Source organism: Elgaria multicarinata, chromosome 4 (genome assembly GCF_023053635.1).
Source record: "Elgaria multicarinata webbii isolate HBS135686 ecotype San Diego chromosome 4, rElgMul1.1.pri, whole genome shotgun sequence".
Classification (NCBI taxonomy): domain Eukaryota; kingdom Metazoa; phylum Chordata; class Lepidosauria; order Squamata; family Anguidae; genus Elgaria; species Elgaria multicarinata.
This window is the reverse complement of record NC_086174.1, coordinates 16995459-17019050: the sequence shown is the minus strand read 5'-3', so window position 1 is coordinate 17019050 and position 23592 is coordinate 16995459. Positions and strand designations below refer to the sequence as shown.

The 23592-nt window shown below is 44.9% G+C and overlaps 1 protein-coding gene across 22 annotated transcripts in view; it reads right to left on the bottom strand.

The window, feature by feature from the left end:
• Positions 1 to 23592, bottom strand: part of NRXN1 (neurexin 1) — a 1218662-nt gene that overhangs the window by 924831 nt on the left and 270239 nt on the right. For 13 of the 22 annotated variants that reach the window (XM_063123832.1, XM_063123833.1, XM_063123845.1 and 10 more), the window contains one exon: positions 22277 to 22321. The exons of the other annotated variants lie outside the window; for them this stretch is intronic. In XM_063123832.1, the coding sequence (XP_062979902.1) occupies positions 22277 to 22321 (45 nt within the window). The remainder of the gene's footprint in view (positions 1 to 22276; positions 22322 to 23592) is intronic. 22 annotated transcript variants of the gene reach the window in all.

Genomic DNA, 23592 nt, shown 5'->3' with positions numbered 1-23592 from the left:
TAATACACAGTTTTGTATGCATTTTTGATTGAAGCATGAATTTTGAAGGATAACTGACTTTCGGTTCATGCGTTGGTTCAAAAGTGTGAAATTCAATTAAGTTTGCATTAAAATGAGAACCAAATGAATTTCTTCCCCATCTCTAAGGCCTTAGCTAGTCCTACCTCAAAGTCTGGGGGAGAGGAGGGGAGACCTCGCATTGCGATTAATGCGGGATCTCGCCCCCATTTACACGTAAAGGCGTGACGGCCTCAGGAAGAGAAGCATCGCGGCTGCCATTTTTTTAAAAGGGGTCGGAGCACATGAATTTTTGTGCACAAAGGTAAAGGGTTTTTTTAAAAAAAATTAACTACTTTCCCCGCTCCCCCCACCCTACCCCCGATGGGCACAGCGCTCCTGAGGAGCACTGCACCCTGTGTGTGGCTCCTGGCTTCACGCAAGTAATCGCATGGAGCCAGGTAAACCCGCGGAAACGGGCCACACACTCCGCGGTCTCGGGCTCAGCCAGAGACCATGGAAAAAGTGGGACCAAAGGGTAGGGCTGTATCCCAGGGCAAGGGAGGAATGATCCCTCCCTGATCCCGGGATCCCCTGTGCATCATCTGGATGCACAGGGATGATCCCAGGGTTTGCGCCGGGATACAGCCTGGTGTAGCTAAGGCCGAAGTTTCATTTCATAGTATCTGCTGCTATAAATGTCACTGTATGTGCTGTATAAAGTAAGATTCATCAACTTAACAGTCTTTTCGAATTCAAGAAGGCTATAAAGACTGATCTCTTCCGGCAGGCCTATCCAGATGAATTTTAAGATATTTGACTGTCATTTTAATATTGTATTAGTTTATATGTTTTTAATCAGTTTTATGTATTTTATGGTATTTGTTTGTAATGTTGTTCCCCGCCTCGATCCAGAGGGAGAGGCGGGTAAGGAATAGATATATTATGATTATGATTATTACGATTCAGCCCTTATGATCAGTGCTCTGGTTTGATATTCCCACCCTGTGCGAGAGGTTAGAATGACCCTTTCCCCAAGAAATTCCCATTAGGAAACAGTACTAATGTTCAGGGGTCAGAACATAGGAAACAGTCACAGACCATTGGTCCATCTAACCCAGTATTTTCAACACTGACTGGCAGCAGCTTTCCACTGCTTCAGGCAGGATTCTTTCCTCGCTCTACCTGGAGAAGACGGGAATCCAACCTGGGACCGTCAGCACGCAAAGCATGATTCTCTACTACTGAGCTATGACCTCTTTTAAACATCATACATGTATGCTAGTGGTGGTGGTGGTAGGAGGAAAATGCATTCACTTTTGTAACTCACTTTTAATGGGAGATGTTGGAAATGACTCTACGTAAGTTCAAGTATATTAGTTTGTTTTTCAGATCTGTTAAAATAAGTAGATATGGAGAAGAAGGATGGCAACAGGAGTTACTGTAGCTGCATTTACATCTGTGTTTATCGCAGCAGGAAAGGAGTGACTGGAAGGAAAGAAAGAAAAAATATGGCCATATTATGAATGCAAGAAATCACACAACCACAGCAGGGGGCATGAATTCTGCAGGTTTGCAGGTTGTAGTATTTAAGTATGATTATGCCAGAGTGCTAGCCATACAACCAACTCAGCATCTTTAGGTAGCAATGGCAAAGCCAATTAAACATCTGAAAGAATGTGTTTGGATTTTTTAAAAAGGTAGTATAGATATATATGCACGCACACGCACACACACACACACACACACACACACACACCTACTCCTGTTGGAGGCAAAGTATGCAAATGTTTGGGCTAGACAGAACCTCTTAGCAAGCAGGAACTGATGAATTCTGTGTAACTTAAAAATGTGTAGAAACATCCAATAACAGAAATTGGTCCAATATAGAATAGCACCGGTTCTTTAATGTCCTAAAGAGATTAATCCCTGCACCCAAAAATTCAACACTAAACACATTGTGGAAACTTGAAGATATCAAATCAGTTTCTTGTTTTTCATCGTTACGCCTTATTTTGCCATTTGCAAAGAATGCCAAATTTCAACAGAGCTGAGGGTCAATTCACACAATCCTTTCAGCATGGAGAGATGGAAAGGGATGCACTCTAGTGTCTTGTGTTTCCATACGAGAAAGGGGAGCTTTTGCCCTACACGAAGGCAGGGGGTCCTGCTGGAGCCCCACAGGGAGTGAAATACTTCACCCAAGCATACTTCACCCAAGTATGCTGAATGGGGCAAGCAGTGTGTGGGGTGGGAGTGGGGCAGTTCCTCCATCCCTAGAAGCATTCCCCTACTTAGAAGCTCCATACATCACTGTAGTATGGATAGCAGTAGGACTATCGACACCAGGGAATCCTGGGCACACCAGACTTCTGTGGCATGCCCAATTTAGCTTGCTTGTTTTAGCGAGCTGAGTCACACGGTGTCCCAGAGTTCTGGGGACATTTAATGCAATCACATGTAGAGATTCGCACAAATTTGGTCGCAGGTTGTGCAAATTTACATTTGCACAGATGTTCTTTTCAAGAAAGAAGAATTACTGGAATTTTACTAGCTGTCCTGACTTGCTACGCGCTGAATAGGGCCAGCTGGTGGAAGATGGAACAAATTTGGGGGGACAGGACCAAAACACATCAAGCTCCATCCCCCAAACAGATTCCTCTGTTGTTATGGGTGGACTTGTGAAAAATTCTCCACAGACATAAGAATTAGCATGAGAACGCAATGGGCCTGAATGCAATGGGTCTGAATTAAGGGTGTGCACAGACCCCCCACTCCGCTTCACTTTAAGATCCGCCATTTTCGGATCGGCCCGCTCCGCCCCGCCCCCACTCCGCCTGTGCCCACTCCACTCTGCTCGGAGCTCAGGATCCGGATTGGAGCTCCGGTCCCCCCCATAGGGGGGGGGTTACCGGGCCCTGCCGCCATCGCCGCCCATGCGGTGACGGCGGCAGAGCCGGGTAAGGAGGAGGGGGGCCTTACCTGCCTCCGTCCGTGGTCTGTCGCCGTCTTCAATTGAGCCCGTGGTTCCACCAGGAAGTCTGGGCCGCAAGTGCGGCCCAGACTTCCTGCTGGAACCACGGGCTCAATTGGAGACGCTGACGGACCGCGGACGGAGGCAGGTAAGGGAGACGAGGGCGGGGGGGTTACCGGGCCCTGCCGCCATCGCCACCCATGCGGCGACGGCGGCAGAGCCTGGTAAGGGACCAAGGGGGAGGGGGCCTTACCTGCCTCCGTCCGCGGTCCGTCACCGTCTTCAATTGAGCCCGTGGTTCCACCAGGAAGTCTGGGCCGCAAATGCGGCCCAGACTTCCTGCTGGAACCAAGGGCTCGATTGGAGACGCTGATGGACCGCGGACGGAGGCAGGTAAGGGAGAGGAGGGCGGGGGGCGTTACCGGGCCCTGCTGCTGTCGCCGCATGGGCGACAGCGACAGCGGCAGGGCCCGGTAAACCCCACTTACCTTTCCGGCGGAGCTCCGGATCGAGGCGAAGGATCCGCCTTCACCTCGATCCTCTTCGCCATGCTCCGCTGGCCCCCCAATCCTCTTCGCCTCCGCCTTAAGGGCAGGCGAAGCCCCCCGCTCCACTACTGCTTCTCCGGTCCGATTAGAAGTGGAGCACATCCCTAGTCTGAATATTTATTTTATTTATTTATTTATCACATTTTTACCTCGCTCCTCAGCCAAAAAAGGCTCTCGAGTGGCTTACAATCAATTAGCAAAGAAGACAGTCTCTGCCTTCAGGCTTACAAGCTATAAAAGACATGATGCACAAGGAATTTGGGAGGGAAGAAGGAAGGAGAGAGAGGGAGGGAGGGGGAGGGAGAATTAAGTATGCTTTAATGTGGATTCCTGCATTGAGCTGGGGGTTGGACTCGATGACCTTATAGGCCCCTTCCAACTTTACTATTCTATGAATCTATGAAGTAGACCGGCAGCAGAGATGATGGGATTGTTCTGCTCCCGAGGGAAGGGAGTTGAACTGGAGCAGGCCCTGATGTTTCCTCTGCCTGCTCCTGCCACAAATAGTTCAAGCCTGTCTTAAGATGTTGTCCCACCTGATATGCATGGTATATCTACTCCTAGTTAGCCAACATCGGAAACCAATGCTCCAGCTTAACAGTCAAAACATGTCATTGCAATGAGATAGATCACTGCTCTGCCGCTTTCTGCGGGATGAGACACGTTCTTCAGTGCTCGGAAACCGTAAAGGCCCCGTAAATATCCCTCACCGAATGCACACAGGCAGTGAAGGTGGCATGATTTATGAGCTGCTCACTGAGGAGCTGATTGCAGGTAGCATGCCCACTTCCTCCAATCAAATCTGCATTGTAATTTCTAGAAATCAATTAGATGCAAGAAGCAATTACCTGTTTTTAAGCACGGTGTAATTTGTTTCCCCTGCAACAGGAGAATACATCACATTTCAACAATAAGCTTGCTGGCCCGGTCGCTCAGAATTGTAGGAGAAAATTCACTAAAAGAGAAAGTGGCTTATTTATCAACTTGCATGCCTTTGGGAGAATTAACAAATGGTGTGTATAGGCTTTGGGGGTTCAAGATGCTCCGCTCAAGGTCGTCTCCCTGTGGCATGGGTAACACAGGCTTATACCAGGTCAGATTGTGGGCCTATATAGTTTAAGCATCATGTAGTCCGACTGGTAATGGCTCTCCAGGGACCCGGGTGCAACATCTTTTCCATGACCTACTCCCAGATCCTTTTTAAAAATAATAGAGTCAGTAGGGATGTCTGTCGCGGCGGAAGCTTGTCCATTTGGGGTTTGACTGACTCCTTGTGAGCATTTGTGCGGTGCTTTTCCTGAAATCTGGGAACTTGCTCCATTCCGCCCCCCCTTATTTAAATAGAAATTTGCACAAATCGCAGCGGAAGTTAGCATAAATTACGCAAATTGTGCCTGTAATTTGCGTACATTTCTATTTATGTTTTTGTTTTGTTTTAAAAGGAAAATACACCATCTTGCCTGACTTGATGCAGCTCAAGTCAGGTCTAGACCCAGGAAAATGAGTCAAAGTCCGGGAGGCTGAGGTGAAGGAACGTCAGTGAGCTCCATCCCTGGCCAGAATCCTCTGAAATCCCTAAGAGATGAATGGAATTTGCCAGTTTTGATTACTCTCACATTAAAATCCCCCTCCTCCTCCTCCGCAATTATTTCCACTTCTTTTATGAAGAAATTTGCAAAGGTTCTTGCAAAATAAATAAGATAAATGAAATTCTCACTCATCTCCACCAGCCAAATTCAATTAGGAACATGGAATATTTCCAACATGGAGAAGGTGTTGATGTACCTCCCTGCCATGTAGCTGCTAAAGAAGAAGAAGTGGTCGGAAAATGAGGTGGCAACGCTAATTCAGCACTAATATGGAGCTGAACATGATTAAATGCACACAGATCCAAATCCAGACCTTTAAGAGCTAAGCATGCAAAGCCCTGGGTCTGCATGGACAAATATGTCTGTTTCAGTTTCCCCTACGTTCATCTCTTTTAAAAACAGATCTCAAATTCTTTCTGTCCTGAATACGCAGAAATGCGTGGATCTCAGTGAATTCCCATCAAAAACAAACTGAAATGAAATTGTTGTCATCCTTAAACAGGAGCTTCCTGTCCATGAACCTGGGACATGTTGCGAGCAAAAGACATGGTCTACGGGATTCTAAGCTATGGTCCCTCCAGCAAGTAAACTGTGCAACTTGCATTCCACGTGCCTTCATGCTTCCTTTTTGTCTTCATTTCATTCACGTTCTTCATGCAGAAGGTTCTCAAATTGTATTTTAAATCTCTGCCATGAAACATTGCTTTGGAGGAGCTTGCATTATTTTAAGAGTTACGTTGGCAAAGTTAGTAATTATCTGGTTGAGAATATGAATTTGCCTAGCTAATCATATTCTGATGTATTACAAATTGAATGTCAGTTCCCTGGGAAGTTCCTCTATTACTCAGAATGTAGAATGCCATACTGCATAAACACAGAGTGTCCTTTTAGCCTATGTTTATTTTTTTGTCCAAGTTCTGGGCTCTAACTGATCCACAGACTGGATTGAGCAAATCCATTTATTTTAGTGTGTTTTTATCCCATTTGTAAAAGAAGTTCCCAAACCATTAATACAATCCAACAAATACATGAAAAAAGAAGAAGATATGCTTAACCAAACCAAATACTAAGCCTAGCTGGAACAAAAGCAACTAGGATGCTATTTACTACATCTGCTAAGTGCCCCCAAATGGTAACACAAGTCAATGAAGGGAGAGGCTGTAGCTCAGAGGTAGAGCACTTGTTTTCCATTTAGGTCCAAGATTCAGTCCCCACTCCAGCATCTCCAGGTAAGGCTATGAAAGATTCCAGTCTGAAACCCTGAAGAGCGGCTACTGGACAGTGTGGACAATACTGGGATTGATGGACCAAAGACAGCAATGTCCATGTTTCCTAAGTGTCCATGTTCCCAAGATCATATCCAATGTTAGTCCTACTTAAAGCAGACCCAATGAAATGAATGGGATGTAAGTGAGATTAACGTTGGATACAATATTATGTGTCAATATTATTATATGCTAATATTATGATATGCCAATATTGTGAGCCGCAAGAGAGCTCTAGGGAGGAAAGGGGCTCCCTCCCACTTTGAAAGAGTTCATAAAGAGCCAGTATGGTATAGTGGTTGGGGTGTTGGACTGGGAGACCCAGGTTCTAGTCCCCACATAGCCATGAAGCTAGCTGGGTGTCGTAAATCACAGGAGTTGCAAGATAAGCCACAGATAGAATCATTAATTAACAGTCCAAGGTCAGTACGCCAGAAATATCCATTGGGAGCCAAGTTAAACAGTACAGGTTTCAGGGACGAGCAGAAGAGTAGTTGACTTTGTTCAAACAAAGTCAAAGAGCTTGTAGGCAAGCAACTGGGACAGGGCAAAAAACAAGACAATTGCTTCCAGCAATCAAATAGTGTCTCCAGTTTGCCTTTTATTGGTATGCTGATGATGGAGTGAGACCAGCTACAGTGGCATGCAGGTCGCTTCTGTCTGTTCACGTGAATGGTCCTTCCTCAAACTCTCCCATTTTCAGCTGTTCAGCCTTTCTTCTCTATCCCAAGCGGAGGCAATCAGAGACACAACGCTGGGTGACTTTGCACCAGACCCTAACTCTCAGCCTAACCTGTTGAGAAGATAAAATGGAGAGGAGGAGCTCCATGTAAACTGTGTTGAGTTTCCTGCAAGAGGGAAAAAGTGGGGCTGTGCAAGATTTGGATTCAAAATTCTGAAGCGTGGCAGCCATTTTATGTGAAACCCCTGCCACTTTCTGCACAGCCCTTGAGGGGCAAAGGTCCTACAGCTTCCAGCATGCATTGCAGCCAATCAGAGAGCAGCACTGTCTTCTCCGTAGCAATAGCGGGCTAAGCCTGTGAGAGATGCTGTGCCATTTAGAGAATTATGGACTAAGCCTTTGTTCTCATTTAAGAATACTTTGTTCTCGTTTAAGAATTGAAAGGGAAAGTGATGGCAGTTCTTACATTGCTCTTAAGAATGAGCAGAACCTGAACAACTCCCACTTTATGCAGACTGCACATGAACCGCTACCACTTTCATATCCCCCGTAGAGGAGGGACGTCCTGCTACAGCAAAACAGAGGGGAGTTTCTCTCTTTCTCCCTTTCTTTCCTCTAAAACTGCAACAGTCATTTCCCTAAAGATCTACTGTGGGAGCAGCACACTTTTTTATTCTCTGTTGGAGGGTTTAAACTAAGTCCCCCCAGGTATGCTCAACCTGTATAACTGTAAATCAATTCAAATATTATTAAACCCCAATAAGTCTCCATTGAGTTCTTTCCAATGGAAACCAAACCTGGATAAAGACTGCATGCTAAAACATCTCAGCACTTGGAGAAATGGGATGAGTATTGTGGGAGTTACAAACATATATTGTGAACCGCCAGTGTGGTGTAGTGGCTAAGGTGTTGGACTGGGAGTCGGGAGATCCGGGTTCTAGTCCCCACTCGGACACGGGAAACCACTGGGTGACTTTGGGCCAGTCACAGACTCTCAGCCCAGCCTACCTCACAGGGTGGTTGTTGTGAGGATAAAATGGAGAGGAGGATTATGTACGTCACCTTGGGTTCCTTGGAGGAAAAAAGGTGGGATATAAATGAATATAAATAAATAAAACCGCCCAGAGAGCTTTGGCTATTGGGCAGTATAAAAATGTAATAAATAGATAAATAAATAAATAAATAAATTGCAAACGTCTTCTGCATATTATAAACATGAATAGCATTGGCAGCAGGGCTGCAGTACTATGCACGGTACTTGGGAAGCAAGTTACATACCTACTTCAGTGTGCATGGTGCCTAAACATACTTAGCACTGGCCTACCCAATTTGCCATTTGCCCAGGAAATGAGATGCTTTCCATTCTCTTCAAGAGGAAACATAAAATGAGCAAACCCGTGTGTGAACTGCCTCAAATGGAACTGAAATGGAAAGGTCAGCTGACACTTTTAGCACCTCTTTAGCAACAAGGGGTGCCATGAGTGAGCAATTAAGGACGAGAGCTTTTAGCGCTTCAGTCGCACAATGTCACATCCGTTTTGGCAATGCGTGAGCCGTTTACTTTTGAATGTGTTCTGACAACATGCGAGGTGAGTTCTGGAAAGACTGAGGCAACCGCCTCCCGGCTCCAAAAGACAGAAGGAAAACATCTCAAATGGTGATCGCATTTTAACAGCGGGGGGGAACTAACAAGACGACTCTAATGGAAAAGGGATCCTCAGGAATCCACAGTTAAGGAGAAGAAAATCAAGCACACCGCTTTTTTGTTTTACTAGGTGAGGTTGGCCCCGGGTCCCCTTAAAGATGAATGGATTTATTATGGCATTAATTTCCATGGACTCCAGTTCACTTTATCAGATGCATTAAGTGTTGTCCTGAGTTACAGGTGTATATATTTATTTATTTATTACATTTTTATACCACCCAATAGCCAAAGCTCTCTGGGCGGTTCACAAAAATTAAAACCATAATAAAACAACCAACAGGTTAAAAACACAAATACAAAATACGGTATAAAAAGCACAACCAGGATAAAACCACGCAGCAAAATTGATGTAAGATTAAAATACAGAGTTAAAACAGTGAAAATTAAATATAAGTTAAAATTAAGTGTTAAAATACTGAGAGAATAAAAAGGTCTTCAGCTGGCGATGAAAGCAGTACAGTGTAGGCGCCAGGCGGACCTCTCTGGGGAGCTCATTCCACAAGCGGGGTGCCACAGCGGAGAAAGCCCTCCTTCTAGTAAAGGGTTTATAAATATATAAACCCTTGACGGAGAATTGTAGCCCAACATTGCATTCTCCCTTTGAAGTTCCTTTGTTCCAGGATGTTCACTAAGCAGAATTGTCCTTCTGCATTCTACATAAGGCCAACAGGCCCATCTCTGTGGATAAACTATACAAACGGGAATCAAATCTGACATTAAAAAAAATTCCAATAATAATAGTAATAATAATAATGATAATTCAATCTCCCAACCCTGCACCTGGTAGTGTGAGTACTATAGGCAGGTTGACAGGTCTATCTAGAAGAAAATGGCCAAACAAGAGGACAAAGAAGTGAAAATCACCTCTTTCACTCCTCCCAGGTGCAGTCTGGAAGAGCATTGGATACTCAGAAGCTTAGAGGCCTCCACCTAATAAAAACACAACTTCTAGGTCTGCACCATTAAGGCACCAGTCGGTCCTCCAGAGGGAGGGTATTCCACAGTCAGGGTGCCACAATAAAGCCCTCTCCCATGTCCCACTAGAGCGTATATCTCGTGTTAGTGGGGCAATGAGAAGAGCTCCTCCAACAGATCAGGTCTCAGGCAGGCAGATATAAGGAGAGATGCTCCCTCGAGAATCAAAGTTCAAGCCATTTAGGGCTTTAAACGTCATTACCAACACCTTGAATTCTGACCAGAAATGTATTGGCAGACAGCGCAATTCCTTTAAAGGCAGGATACAAATGTTTTGGGGTTGACCACTGTGGGTGTCATACACGAGGGCCCTCCAGAACCTGGAACTAGAACTGTTTATAGGTATGGGCTCTTGAAGCTCACATAATTAATGCCAACTCTTGGTTTAGCAGCACCCACACTTTGCATTATTGCCATTATTATTAATTTTATGCAGGGGAGTGGGAAGGGGGACATTGGTAGAAGGTCTAATTAAGTTCTGCTCATTCTACAAAACTCTTTAGAGAATGTTACAGCTTATTCATTTGCATCTTCTCCTGCTTAATAGTCTCTTGGACTATGATACACTGAAGCATTGTCTGACACCACCACCCTTCCAATGCTCCCCTACTTTGAATTCCGCTGTGTTTCACTTCTTGGCAAGCACACTATGAAAGTGGATTTTTGGAAAACACTCAAAGTATTTCCTTTGCAAATGGGCTCAGTGTGATTAATGGGGCTTGAAGAGGTTTTGTAGAGGTCAGCTGCACTCAGGGTTTGCACCTGCAACTCCCCTGAGGTCCGGTGTGTGTGTGTGTGTGTGTGTGTGTGTAGGTTTTAGAAGACGTGAGCATGGATGAGATGGCTATCTGGGGAAAATGACAAGTGGCACATTTACTTTCTTTCAAATTCCTGGATGCTAATGTGCAAGGGCTATTCAATGAAAGCAAACAGTTACTTTTGCTGCTTGGCTTTGTATAAACAGTCACTTTGCAGAGTATACTTTACACTCCTTATTGAATTTCATTGTAACAAAGAAGGAATAATCTTTCCACCTGCGGACATTACAGAGAAGCACCTTGAGCCAAACATGGAGTCCATGGTGACATTCAACTGGTGGGCCTTTTCCATGCTGTCCAAAGAAGAAACAGTGGATCTTCTCCTATGGTCACATCTCTAAGCTCCTCCTACCTCATCACCTGACTGCACTGTACACTGAGCTTCCTTTGCATATCCATCACTTTAGAATTCCCATTTTATCCAGGGGGATCTTGAACAGGACTTCCAAAGACAATCCAGTGAATCCATGGCCAAGTGGGCCTTGAGCCTACAGCTGGCAAACTCAAATCTGTGGTCTGTTTCTGAGGACTTGTTGGCTTGCAGTGGAAAGATGTAAGATCCACCATTCACTTGTGAGCTAGCTTAGGGGATTCAGTGTTGTTGAATCTATTCAATCTTAAGGATCAATATCATTATATTTATTTTTAAGTATACCCTGGGTTGTATTGCAGATGGAGTGATGATACATATTCTATGTATAGTCTTAGCTTAATTTTCAGTATACATTGTAATTAGATTCATGCTTGCAGGAGGAGGGTTGCTGTTTCACATCTTAGCAGATATATACAGATTCTTTATTTTGCATTTCTAATTAATTAAAAAAGTATCAGTTTTTTTAAGGCAGATAATTGGCCCTGGCTGAAGTTTTTGAATATGTTTTTTTAAGGAAGCCCCATGTAGAACTCACCACAGTAATCCAAATGAGATGTAACTTAGGGCTCATCTACACCAAACAGGATATTCCACTATGAAAGTGGTATTAAAGTGGTATATAAAAGGCAGGAGCCACACTACTGCTTTATAGTGGTACTGAAGTGCACTGACAACTGTTGGGGCCCATAGACACATCTACACCAAGCGGGATATAACACTATGAAATTGGTATGAAAGTGGTATATGGTATGTGTCAATGGGCCCCAACAGTTGTCAGTGCACTTCAATACTGCTTTATAAAGCAATAGTGCGGCTCCTGTCTTTTACAGTATATACCCCTTTCATAGTGGAATATCCTGCTTGGTGTAGATGAGACTTTAGTCATGTTTCACCACTGCAAAATCAGATAGTCCCTTGGTGACCTCACAGCCTTCTGATTTCAACACTTTCTAGAAGCCGTGTGTGTTTTTAGGTATGTGTCTAATTTTCCTTTCACGGATATCTGTCAGTGTGTAATTCAGTTCCATTAATCTGCCCAGGTTTTCAAGGCAGGAGAATGGCAACTCAAAGAACATTTTCATCTATCAGTCTGGAGCAGCAAAAGGAAAAGTGACAAAGAAGAAAAAATGCCCAGCAAGAAAAGGGGAGGCAAACACTGGATCAATTTGTATGATTGGTGAAAGGAAATAAAGATGTGGGAAAGGTGATGCCGCAGGCAGCACATCACTTGCAGGGGATATGGAAGGAATACTCTGATTATGAAAATGTCCCAAAGAAAGTGGGCAGTGTAGTAGGAGATTTGGAAAATGAGTGATTTGGTGGTGCAAGTTGAAGTAGACATCAGATCAGATGAGAGAAATGAGACAACTAAAATGGTTTCTAGATGTACTCCTGAGTCAAAGGAAGAGTTATGTTGCTGAGTTAAAGGAAGAGTTATCTTATGTGTCAGCCATTTGGGGACATAGAATCATAGAATAGAGTTGGAAGGGGCCTATAAGGCCATCGAACCCTGCTCAATGCAGGAATCCACTTTAAAGCATCCCTGACAGATGGTTGTCCAGCTGCCTCTTGAAGGCCTCTAGTGTTGGAGAGCCCACTACCTCCCTAGGTCATTGGTTCCATTGCCATACTGCTCTAACAGTCAGGAAGTTTTTCCAGATGTCCAGCCGGAATCTGGCTTCCTTTAACTTGAGCCCGTTATTCCGTGACCTGCACTCTAGGAGGATCGAGAAGAGATCCAGGCCCTCCTCTGTGTGACAACCTTTCAAGTATTTGAAGAGTGCTATCATGTCTCCAATCAATCTTCTCTTCTCCAGCCTAAACATGCCCAGTTCTTTCAGTCTCTCATCATAAGACTTTGTTTCCAGACCCGTGATGATCCTCGTTGCCTTCCTCTGAACACGCTCCAGCTTGTCTGTGTCCTTCTTGAATTGTGGAGCCCAGAACTGGACACAATACTCAAGATGAGGCCTAACCAGTGCTGAATAGAGGGGAACCAGTACCTCGTGCGATTTCTCTTCTCCAGGCTAAACATACCCAGTTGTTTCAGTCTCTCCTCATAGGGCTTTATTTCCAGACCCCTGATCATTGCCCTCACCTTCATAGGTTGCAAAGAGATCTAATTGTGTCCTGGGACCCAGCACCCAGACCTGCATGCTTCTCACAGGCTTCCTCCAAACATTCGTTCCCTAAATCTGTTTTCTGCAAGACTCTGCCCTAATGGTGACAGTATGAAAAGGGACTGGCTCATTTGGAGCCATGACGCAAACTAGCCTGTTCTGCTTTCCAGGCTGCCTCTTCTGAGATCTGAACAAAAAAACAAGTATCATTCCAGATTCTGCTGTAGCTCTATGACAAAGTGAGGAGTCACAAGGCCAGTTCTAGTCATCTTCAACATTATCGACAGTAGAAAGACCTTGAAAATATTCTTGTGGAGAAGGAGTCATCAACAATGCTCTTGAAAATGCTATACATTCAGTCAAAGGAAAAGTGGTGGAAAGTGTTGCAAGGTCTCCTTGATGTTCTCCTGCTTCTCACAGAGCCAAATGTGTCATTCCAGGGGTCACATTCCACCCTTGAGCACAATGACTGTGGGCTGTGTCTTTCTACGGTAAGGTTTAGCAGCAGGCCTGAATGGTCACCTTGAATCTCTTATGGGGCATCAAATACAAGCATACTACTTGTCCTGGTGTCGACAGAATGGTGTAGACTGACTTTGACCTTGTGTGCCAAGGAAGTACTAAATGCAATTCTTGTGGAGCTGAGAAAGGCTTGCTACTGCAGCATCATATAGATGGGGACCTGATGACTTATATACTGAGCAGCTGGCATTTATCATACAATATGTACATGGAAAATGGGATTTGCAGGAACTGTTTCTGAAAATGTTGGGCTGTAATAAAAAGTAAGGAGTAGACATCACAAAACAGACAAAGGAAGTACTGGTGGACTTCATGCACATGGTCTGTGCCTGCAAGAGTTCTCAGATGTGGTAGCCTAGTTCTGTACACAAAGTAATGTATTCTTGTACGTACACACACCAACATTGCTCCTGCCTCAGCCCACTTAGCAGCCCTGAGGTCTAGACTTACCATGAAAGGCTTGCAGCGGTCAGAGGCATGGTTTTAGTGGCCTGTATAATTCCTTGCCCTTTCCTAATATTTGGAAAAGTAGAATTGTGCAAAACAGTAAATGCAAACTTTGATGCAAAAAAAGAGAAATCATGCAAATTCTTGGTTCTACAGGCCTCAGACATTGGCATACCCTGGTGCAAGTATAGAATAATAGAATCAGAGAATAGTAGAGTTGGAAGGGGCCTATAAGGCCATCAAGTCCAACCCCCTGCCCAATGCAGGAATCCACACTGAAGATGGCTGTCCAGCTGCTTCTTGAAGGCCTCTAGTGTGGGAGAGCCCACAACCTCCCTAGGTCATTGGTTCTGTTGTCGTACTGCTTTAACAGTCAGGAAGTTTTTCCTGATGTCCAGCCGGAATCTGGCTTCCTGTAACTTATCCTGTAATAGAATAACACAATTATTCCGTGTCCTGCACTCTGGGAGGATTGAGAAGAGCTCCTGGCCCTCCTCTGTGTGACAACCTTTCAAGTATTTGATGAGGTATGTGGTACATTTAGGTATGGGTGTATGTGGTGTGTTGTAGTGTAGAGTATACATAATCTATTATTATTATTATTATTATTATTATTATTATCATCATCATCCTCCTCCTCCTCCTCCTCCTCCTCCTCCTCCTCCTCCAACATCCAAGGCTCTCTGGGCAGTTCAAAATTAAAACAGCTAAAACCACAATATACAAAGTCAGAATTTAAAACTTTAAACATTTTTTTAAAAAATAAATGTCACATAAAACCAGGAAAAGTTATAATTTCCCCTGGTTTTATGTGACTTTTCTCTTCTCCCAGGCAGTTAACAACATGTGCTGACTTTGTTTGTTTTTAACTGACCCCAGAATAGTTGTTTTAAAAGGATATTGTTGTTTTTATGCTTTTGATGGTTTTAGATTTTGTATACTTGTTTTTAATGTTCATTGTTTTTAATTTTTGTAAACCGCCCAGAGAGCTTCAGCTATGGGGTGGTGGTATATAAATGCAGTAAAATAAACAAACAAACAAATAAATAAATAAATCCAGGGAAGTCTTGTCTAAAACCTAGATCATTTGATACTGATTAGATTTTTACTTGACCAAATACTGGTGGAGTTTCAAGATTTTGGCAGCGCTCATGATATCAAGCAGTAGGACAGGGTGCAGAAACTCTTTCAGCCCAAGGGCTGGATTTCATTTTGGAAAAAAGCTCTTGGGGGCTGCTTTCCAGTGGTGGGTGGGGCCAATGGCAAAAAGAGACAGGCCTTCTAGAATAGAGGGAAACTGCACGAAAGCTGGAAAAACACACACACACACCAAATGATTGTTGGTTGAGCCAAAGGGGTGGGATCAGAGGAAGAGGGCGTGGCCTTTGGGGGAACCCTGGAGAGTGTCAGGTTCCGTCCTACAGCACCACCTGGCTGCCGCAATGCACCTTGACGGCCGCAGAGTAGTGGCAGGTTCCAGGCTCATATCAACAGGCACTCCCAGATGGGCTGATGCAGACCAGCTGGGAGCAGCCAGGAAAAGGCTATATAAGAGCTGCATTTCCACTTCAGCCTTTGCCACAACAACATGGTCTCCTGTGCCTGCTGTAGCCCGTTCCTGACTTCCTGCAATTCCAGACCTTGTGCTTTGTCTGACCACACTCTTTGTGTCTGGCCTTGGTTGAACCCTGTTGCTCCTGGACTCTGGACCCTGGACCCTGCTTGCTCCTGGATGGTTGCTGGTTCCACCGCTGTCTATGCCGGTGTCCCTGCGCTGAGGCCTTGCTGCCCACACCCCAGACTCTGACAGAGAGCCATATTGAAACTCTTGGATGGCCGGATTTGGCCCTTGAGCCCTCAGTTCTACACCTGTGCTGTAGGGTCAGCAGCTTAGAGAACTTTCCTCCCACAACCAACCCCAGCTGACCCAACTGATAGATGCACTGTATCATTGGTGCATCTGGAGACAAGAGGCATGTCTAGGTGGAGCAATATCCTGGGGATCGCCCCGGGATCATCCCTGTATGTCCACATGATGCACAGGACATCCTGGGAGCAAGGAGGGATGAGTCCTCCCTTTCCCGGGGATATCGATCTACCCTTCCATCCTGGTTTTTCCTATGGGCTCGGGAGGATCCTGATGGCATGGGACGTGTGGCCCACCATCGCTGTTTTGTCCCAGCTCCTCATGAGTAAATGTGAGGAGCCCAGAACTGGGCATGGAGCTCCTCAGGAGCTCTGTGCCCATCAGGGGTGGGGTGGGAGGACTGTGAGAGGTGTTTGTTTAAAAAAACAACAACACCTTACTGTTCTGTTTGAGTGCTCATGCGTTCCTTTTCCTTTAAAAACAAAAAATCCAAAATAGCGGCCATGGCGTCATGCACCACGTGTAGACGAGGGGGATAATCTCACGATCGTAACATTACGAGTTCATTTTCCTCAACCCCCTCGTCTAGCCGTGCCCAAAGAGGAACCATGTTCACTTTATTCATCTCTGGGGAGTTTCATTCTGGACTGTGCAGTGCTCCTTGTCAAGCGAAAGTGGTGAATACGGTCAAGCACACTCCTAATTTTCATCATGATGTGAATAGGACTGAATCGAAAATTACAGCAAACAGAGCTCTTTATCAGCTAATGATGGCTTTCGTCAAAGGGAAGTAAGTGTATTTCTTCATATCTTTTGAAAGCAAACTTTAATTTCCTTATTTTGGAGTGAATTGTACTCAATGCACCACCGGGAATGACAATTATTTCCCCATCAGATGTTATTCACTGAAGGGGGTGGGGTGGAAGAGAGAGAGAATGTGAGCGTGTTGGAGCTGTGCACACTGATCCTCTCTCTACTCTCTTCATTGCAAAGGGAACACTGCAACCTAAGGAGTTAAAATAGCTCTATCAGTAATGTTGTTTTCAGAGTCAGGGCAGTAAGAAACAAATGCATGGAAAAGAAGGGGAAGAAGTCAGATACATTATAGCTCATTTGAACTTCCATATTCAGTGGCAGGTTACCTCTGAATATTGGAGTTGTGGGGAAGGGCCATAGCCCTGTCATGTAAGTTTCCCCCAAACATCTAGCTGGCTAGCACTGTGATCAAAATCCTGGACTTGATGGACTTGCTGCCTGACCTAGCAAGGCTCTTATTGTGTTCTTATGTAGAACCAAAGAAAGCACACTAGAAATTTCTACACACACAAACATATATTTGCAGAAAGCTGTGCAAGCAGCATATTATTATTATTATTATTATTATTATTATTATTATTATTATTATTATTTATTTATTTATTTATTTATTTATATAGCACCATCAATGTACATGGTGCTGTACAGATTACACAGTAAATAGCAAGACCCTGCCGCATAGGCTTACAATCTAATATCATGGCCAGTGTTGTATAGCTTAACAAAATGAAGCCCCTATAAATCCTCTATAAATCCATCAAGTCTTTCTCAAGGGTAGCTAATTTATTTCTCATTAACTTGGCATCCAGTTCTTTGAAAAGGCTGGTTTCCTAATAATTGTGGACACAGTACACATGTCTACTTAAAAGTAAGCCCCATTGAGTTCAAGGGTATTTACTCCCAGTAAATGCACATAGAATTGCAGCCTCGCGAAGTAACCTCCTTGCTAATTCCAGCTACTGTATGGGGAAGAGCATCAAATCTGAAGAAAATCCACTGGGAAAGAATAGTTTCGGATCAGCTCTAATGTGAGCTGGCACGGAGTCTCTGCCTCCTCCACCCAGGAAATTTTGTTGAAATGTGCATCCATTCCATCCATCTTCCTAACTGTAGTAGTGGCAAATCACTCTGTGCCCTCCTGAAAACTTGGTGAAATATTGTTAGTTAGAAGCAATCAGAAAGCTGGTCTCACAGCCAAGACTTACTACAAGCCATTTTCCTTTTCTCTTAAGGTAGCTCTGCACCTCTGCTTCTTGAAAACCCATGAAGGGCCTGGCAAAGTAGGAAAAGGGTACATTTCCTTTAGCTTTCTTAATCATGGAGATTGTACAGCCAATACTGATGGTGAAGGAATCACCTCTGGCGGTATGGACTTCCAGTGATATGCTGGAAATCAGTGCAATTTTGTATATGTGGGTAATGCAGATTTCAGATTTGCTTTCCAAATCCTTTCAAAACCTCCAACGCACCATTACAATGTGTTGCAGGTGGGGGTGGTGAGGTTTTTGCAGCTACATGGAGTCATAGCTTGAAAGATCCTCATGAAACCAGACAAAGCAACACCGGCATCCTATTCCCCAATGTGACTAAGGGCCTTGCTAGACCTACTGGATAATCCGTCTGGGAGTCGGGGCGACGGCACGCTACAGCTAGTGTGCACTGTCGCCCTTTTCCAGACGTAACACGTGACGGAGCAAGGGAAAGCCCTGTTGCGTCCGCCATTTTTTTTAACCTTAAAGGGCCATTTGCGCAGGAGCGCACTGCTGGAGAAGGTAGGTTTTTTAAAAAAAATAAATATAGGGTCCCCGCTCCCCCTGCCCCTGATTCCCCCCACACACAATGCCTGATGGCCCCCCTGATCGCTCGCCCATCCTCCCACCGTCCCCGATGCCCTGTCCCCTGTCCTTTCCCCCCTGTCCGCCATGGCTGTCCCCCGTCCTTCTTCCCCCCGTCCGCCATGGCTGTCCCCGTGCCCGTCCTTCTTCCCCCACCCCCCGTCCGCCATGCCCATGCCCATTCTTCTTCCCCCCTCTCTCCTGAGGGGTCCAGCCTTTCCCCCGGCCCCTATCTCCCCCCGTGATTCCCCCCCCCCCCGGCATGATGGGCACAGCACTCCTATGAGCACTATGCCCAGTTCGTGGCTTCTCCCGAGCAGCCGGGAAAAGCCACGGAAGTATTAGGCCGGGCCATAAGCGAATCCACTTATCCCGGGTTAAGGGAGGTCTTAGCCCGGCCTGAACCCGGAATCCCCTGTGCGTCATCTGGATGCACAGGAGGAAGACTGGGCCTCACACTGCACTTATTATTATTATTATTATTATTATTATTATTATTATTATTATTTATATAGCACCATCAATGTACATGGTGCTGTACAGAGTAAAACAGTAAATAGCAAGACCCTGCCGCATAGGATTACATTCTAATAAAATCATAATAAAACAATAAGGAGGGGAAGAGAATGCACCAAACAGGCACAGGATAGGGTAAAACTAACAGTATAAAGTCAGAGCAAAATCAAGTTTTAAAAGCTTTAGGAAAAAGAAAGGTTTTTAGCTGAGCTTTAAAAGCTGCGATTGAACTTGTAGTTCTCAAATGTTCTGGAAGAGCATTCCAGGCGTAAGGGGCAGCGGAAGAAAATGGACGAAGCTGAGCAAGGGAAGTAGAGACGCTTGGGCAGGTGAGAAACATGGCATCAGAGGAGCGAAAAGCACGAGCAGGGCAATAGTGTGAGATGAGAGAGGAGAGATAGGAAAGAACTAGACAGTGAATAGCTGGTCTAGCAATGGCCTAATACTTTTATTTGTAAAAGGCCCCCCCCCCCCCCCATGATGGGCACATAGCAGAGACAACTGCTGCACTGAGAAAAGAGCTTAAAAATCTTCTTTTGGTACCACAACTCAGTGGTCAGAATCGAGCCAGGGGAAAATGAAGTCCACAGGATGGTGCCCACGAAGGCCAAATTGACCAAAGAAGTTTGCCCATGGAACCAATGATAGAAGTGATAAAACATTTAAAGTAAATAAAACAGGATCTCTCCATGGAAGTGTCAACTTCAATTAAACTACCAGAATACAATGTCTCTGAGGTGTCTAGTAACTTATCAATAATGTTTAGGGTGGAGAGGTGGGTAAGAAATATTATTATTATTACATCTAATGGTGCTGTAAATTTCGGTCTCAAATACTGGTCTGACTATTCTCATGGAAACTGCTAAAGAGATGCAGTTTATGATGGAAGAACTCCAAAGCCATAATCAACATTTGACTTTTGGGGGTTGTGTGAACCCAAAATCTGAAGGGAGGAGTCAGAGGACTTACCTGGATTTCTAATTCTCTCCATCTCTAGCTCAGATTTTGAGCGTGTTTACCACTTAGTAAAACAATGAGGAATAACCAAAAATCCTTAAGCAAGGGAAATTTGACTGTGGGCCTTGCTAGACCAGGCGTTAGCCTGGTCCGAGGCCCGGCCTCATTCCTGTGCATCCAGATGACACACAGGGGATCCCAGGCTCAGGCAGGGCTCAAACCGCCCTGGCCCCAGGCTAACCGGCACCACTTTTGGCCCGGTTTTTCTACAGTCCCAGCCTGAGCCTGGGACTGCAGAATGTCTAGCCATTCCGCCGCTTTTCCCAGCTACTGCATTTACTCGTGAGTAGCCGGGAAAAGCGGTGGATGGGAGCACTGCAGCCATCAGGGCAGAGTTTGTAGATGGGGTGGGAACTGGAGCCAGGGGGGATGGGGGGGGGGAACCAGAGATCGAAGGAATAATCAGATTGAGAATGTTGGATTTTGCATTGGAAGAAGTTATGTAAGAACCAAGAGCAGCCTTTTTTTCCACCAACCTGATACACTCCCACTGTTTGGGGCTCCAACTCCCATCAGCTGGAGCATATAGTCAATGGTCAGGAATTGGAGAGATTTGTATTCCAAAACACCTGGAAGACACCAGCTTGGGGAAAGCTGCCTGAGAGGTGATATATATATATATATATATATATATATATATATATATATATATTTGCAATGGGCAAATTAAAGCAAAATTGATTCCTCTTGGTCCATTTATTGCCTTAAAACAACTCACTTTTTTTCTTTTTAGAGAGTGCTGGTAAACAATGGATCCAATTCAAAAATGGAGAAATATTATTACAGAGATCTCAATATTGTATTGACCCCAAATTAGAAACTAGCAATAATACTTTGGGGTGGGTGGACATATCCTGCCCGCAACTTTCCGACGTTTACAGTACATAAAATCTAATGTTTGGTGCACCGGCAATACCGATAGAAGTAGCTATGTGTATCAGTCCACTTGTCACAACACATAATTTCACATTGATTTTCTTTTATCTTCACCCAATTGGTCCCAGGTGATTGTTGATTCTAGCACAGGATCAATAACTACCTCTGACCATTTCCCAGTTATAGTCGCTATGCAAATCTATGTAACACAACCAACCTTCAGTACCTTGGGAATAAACACTAAGGTTGGGGAGGGACAGGGGAGGAAGATGGCAGATAAAATAGGTAGAGAAAACGAGTATTTTAAAGTAAAATACCCCAGGCTTAGCTCAGGATGTAATACAGGATACAATGAAGGCTGTTTCAAGAGCTTTGCTTATTGGTGAAGGAAATGCCAACAGAAAACAGCAACATAACATTGCTAGATACATTTGCTCGCACAGATTAGCAAGTGTGTGTTTGTAAAACCATACAATAATTTATAGCAGCAGAGTTTAAATAATCGTTTTAGAGAAAAGGGAAGACACTGGAATTCCTTTGCATTGATAAAACACATTAGGTAACAATGTATATAAACCAATCGTATTATACATTTGGAACTAAGAAATCTAACTGGCTGCCTAACTGATTAAAATGCAAACTGGCTACAAAATATCAGTATCTGCAAATGACACAAACAGTTATAAAACACCAAATGATTACATTACACCATAAACATCACAAAGAACGGCGTTGAATTCCGTGCACAGTTATATAGCCAGGGGTCCACAAATTTTGGCTAGTCCTGTAACCAGCCAAAAATTATGCTTGCCAGGACCCTGCTGTGGAAGGACACCATCTTGTCTCTGGCATCATGCTGAACACTGGAGGAGACAACTCTGATGTACAACATGAAACCTTGGGCAGCCCCCTTGTCTGTCTCCAAACTTAGGGGAAGGGCAGGAGATTGTCTTTGTTGCACGGTACTTTGGAAACGCTCTCTGATTGCAGCGCCACATGAAAGATCATGAGCTGCTCAACTGGAAGTTGGGAAGAGGCTGCTTCCACTCTGCTTGGCAGGTCTGGGAGAGGCAGGGCCAGGCAGAGGTGGCATGTGCACTGAGCACTGGCCATGCTAGAAAGAGAGAAGGCCGTGGACCTTCCACACTCAGCATGGACTGTTGCCGGGAAGGGAAGAAGTGGGATGGGAGGAGGGCAGGAATACAACCCCAGTTCAGTGTGCTTGGGAGAACCTAAACAGAACCAGCTTTGTGGGATTGCAAGCGTGTCAAGTTCATTTATGGATTCTTGTATATACCACAGACCAACCCAAAGAAACAGAATTGCCTACTTACCAGGATAGGGTCGGGGTTCAGGCTTTGCAAAAAAAGCAGCAATTTCTAAATCAAGAGATAACAGAAAACGAAATCAAACAACTAATTACTTAGCTAAAAATTCACAAAGCCCCAAGCCTCGATGGCTTTTGCCAGGGCAGAGGTGGGGCAATTCAAGTCCTTTCTGCTAACACTTAGCATTGGTTTTCAACAGTTTGCTTAAAGGGTTCCATCACGGAGGCCTGATGTCAAACTGCTCTCATGTCCACAGGATCATCCAGACCATTTGTTTTATTAAACCAAAATTCTGAAGTTTCCCCTGCAGTTCTTGCCAATGCCAATTGACTTTGGGGGGGGGTGTCTTTACGGCACTGGGTTGGCTCCGCCTCCCTCCGCCTCCCTCCTCAACCCTGCATTTTCCTTCTCCCAGGACGGCATCAGGTAATCCCGATGCTGAGGAGGGAGCGTGAGTTTTCTGGGAGGCCATCTGGATCCGGGGGGGGGGGGGCACTTCTACCCTCTTCCTGGTAGAAGGCGACCAATCACTGGTTGCCTTCCACCAGGCTCCACCCCCAGGTTGGCCCCGGATTAGTTGAGGAGTGACATTATATGGCAGAAGCCCTCTGTTGACGTAGTTCACTTTAAAAAGTCAGGGTAATTCCACAGCTTTTTCAAATCGGAGCATTGCGGGGAAGCTGCACCTCCATTGTCTAATCGGCGGGGTGCAGATCTATAGCCACCATGGGGCTTTCCCCACAGGTAGATAGCCCCTAGGTTGGTCAATAAAGACTAAATTGTATTTACACCACATAAAGAGCTCACTGATTCGGTTTCTAGGCTGCCAAAGGCATTTCATTACAGTAATATAACCATATGCCATACAACATTCTATCCGTAGATACTCAAACAGCCTTTGACAAATTGAAATGGGTGTAGGACCAACATTTATGCATGCAATTACTCAGTTACAACAATCAAGTGTGGCTACTATACATACAACTTCATATGACTCATCATATGTGCAATTACTGGAAAAGGCTGCCTGCGATTCCCACTATTATGGGCTACATTTATCAGGCCTTTCGCAAGATAATCTAAGATAATACTCTAATCAAGAGAGCAATTCTACGGTCCCTGGCAGAGCATCCCAGGAACCGTAGATGAATTTGAAGTCCCCCACCGAAGACAACAGGCACTGCTATGACCTCAGGAGTGTGTGGGCTCTGAGTTCTGATCCACTCCCCTGCCTTCTTACAGCTGCCACGGAAGGAACTACCCTGGCTGCTTCCTGAAGTTACAAATGCGGACTTGAAGGGAGGGAAAAGAGGGCAGGGAGG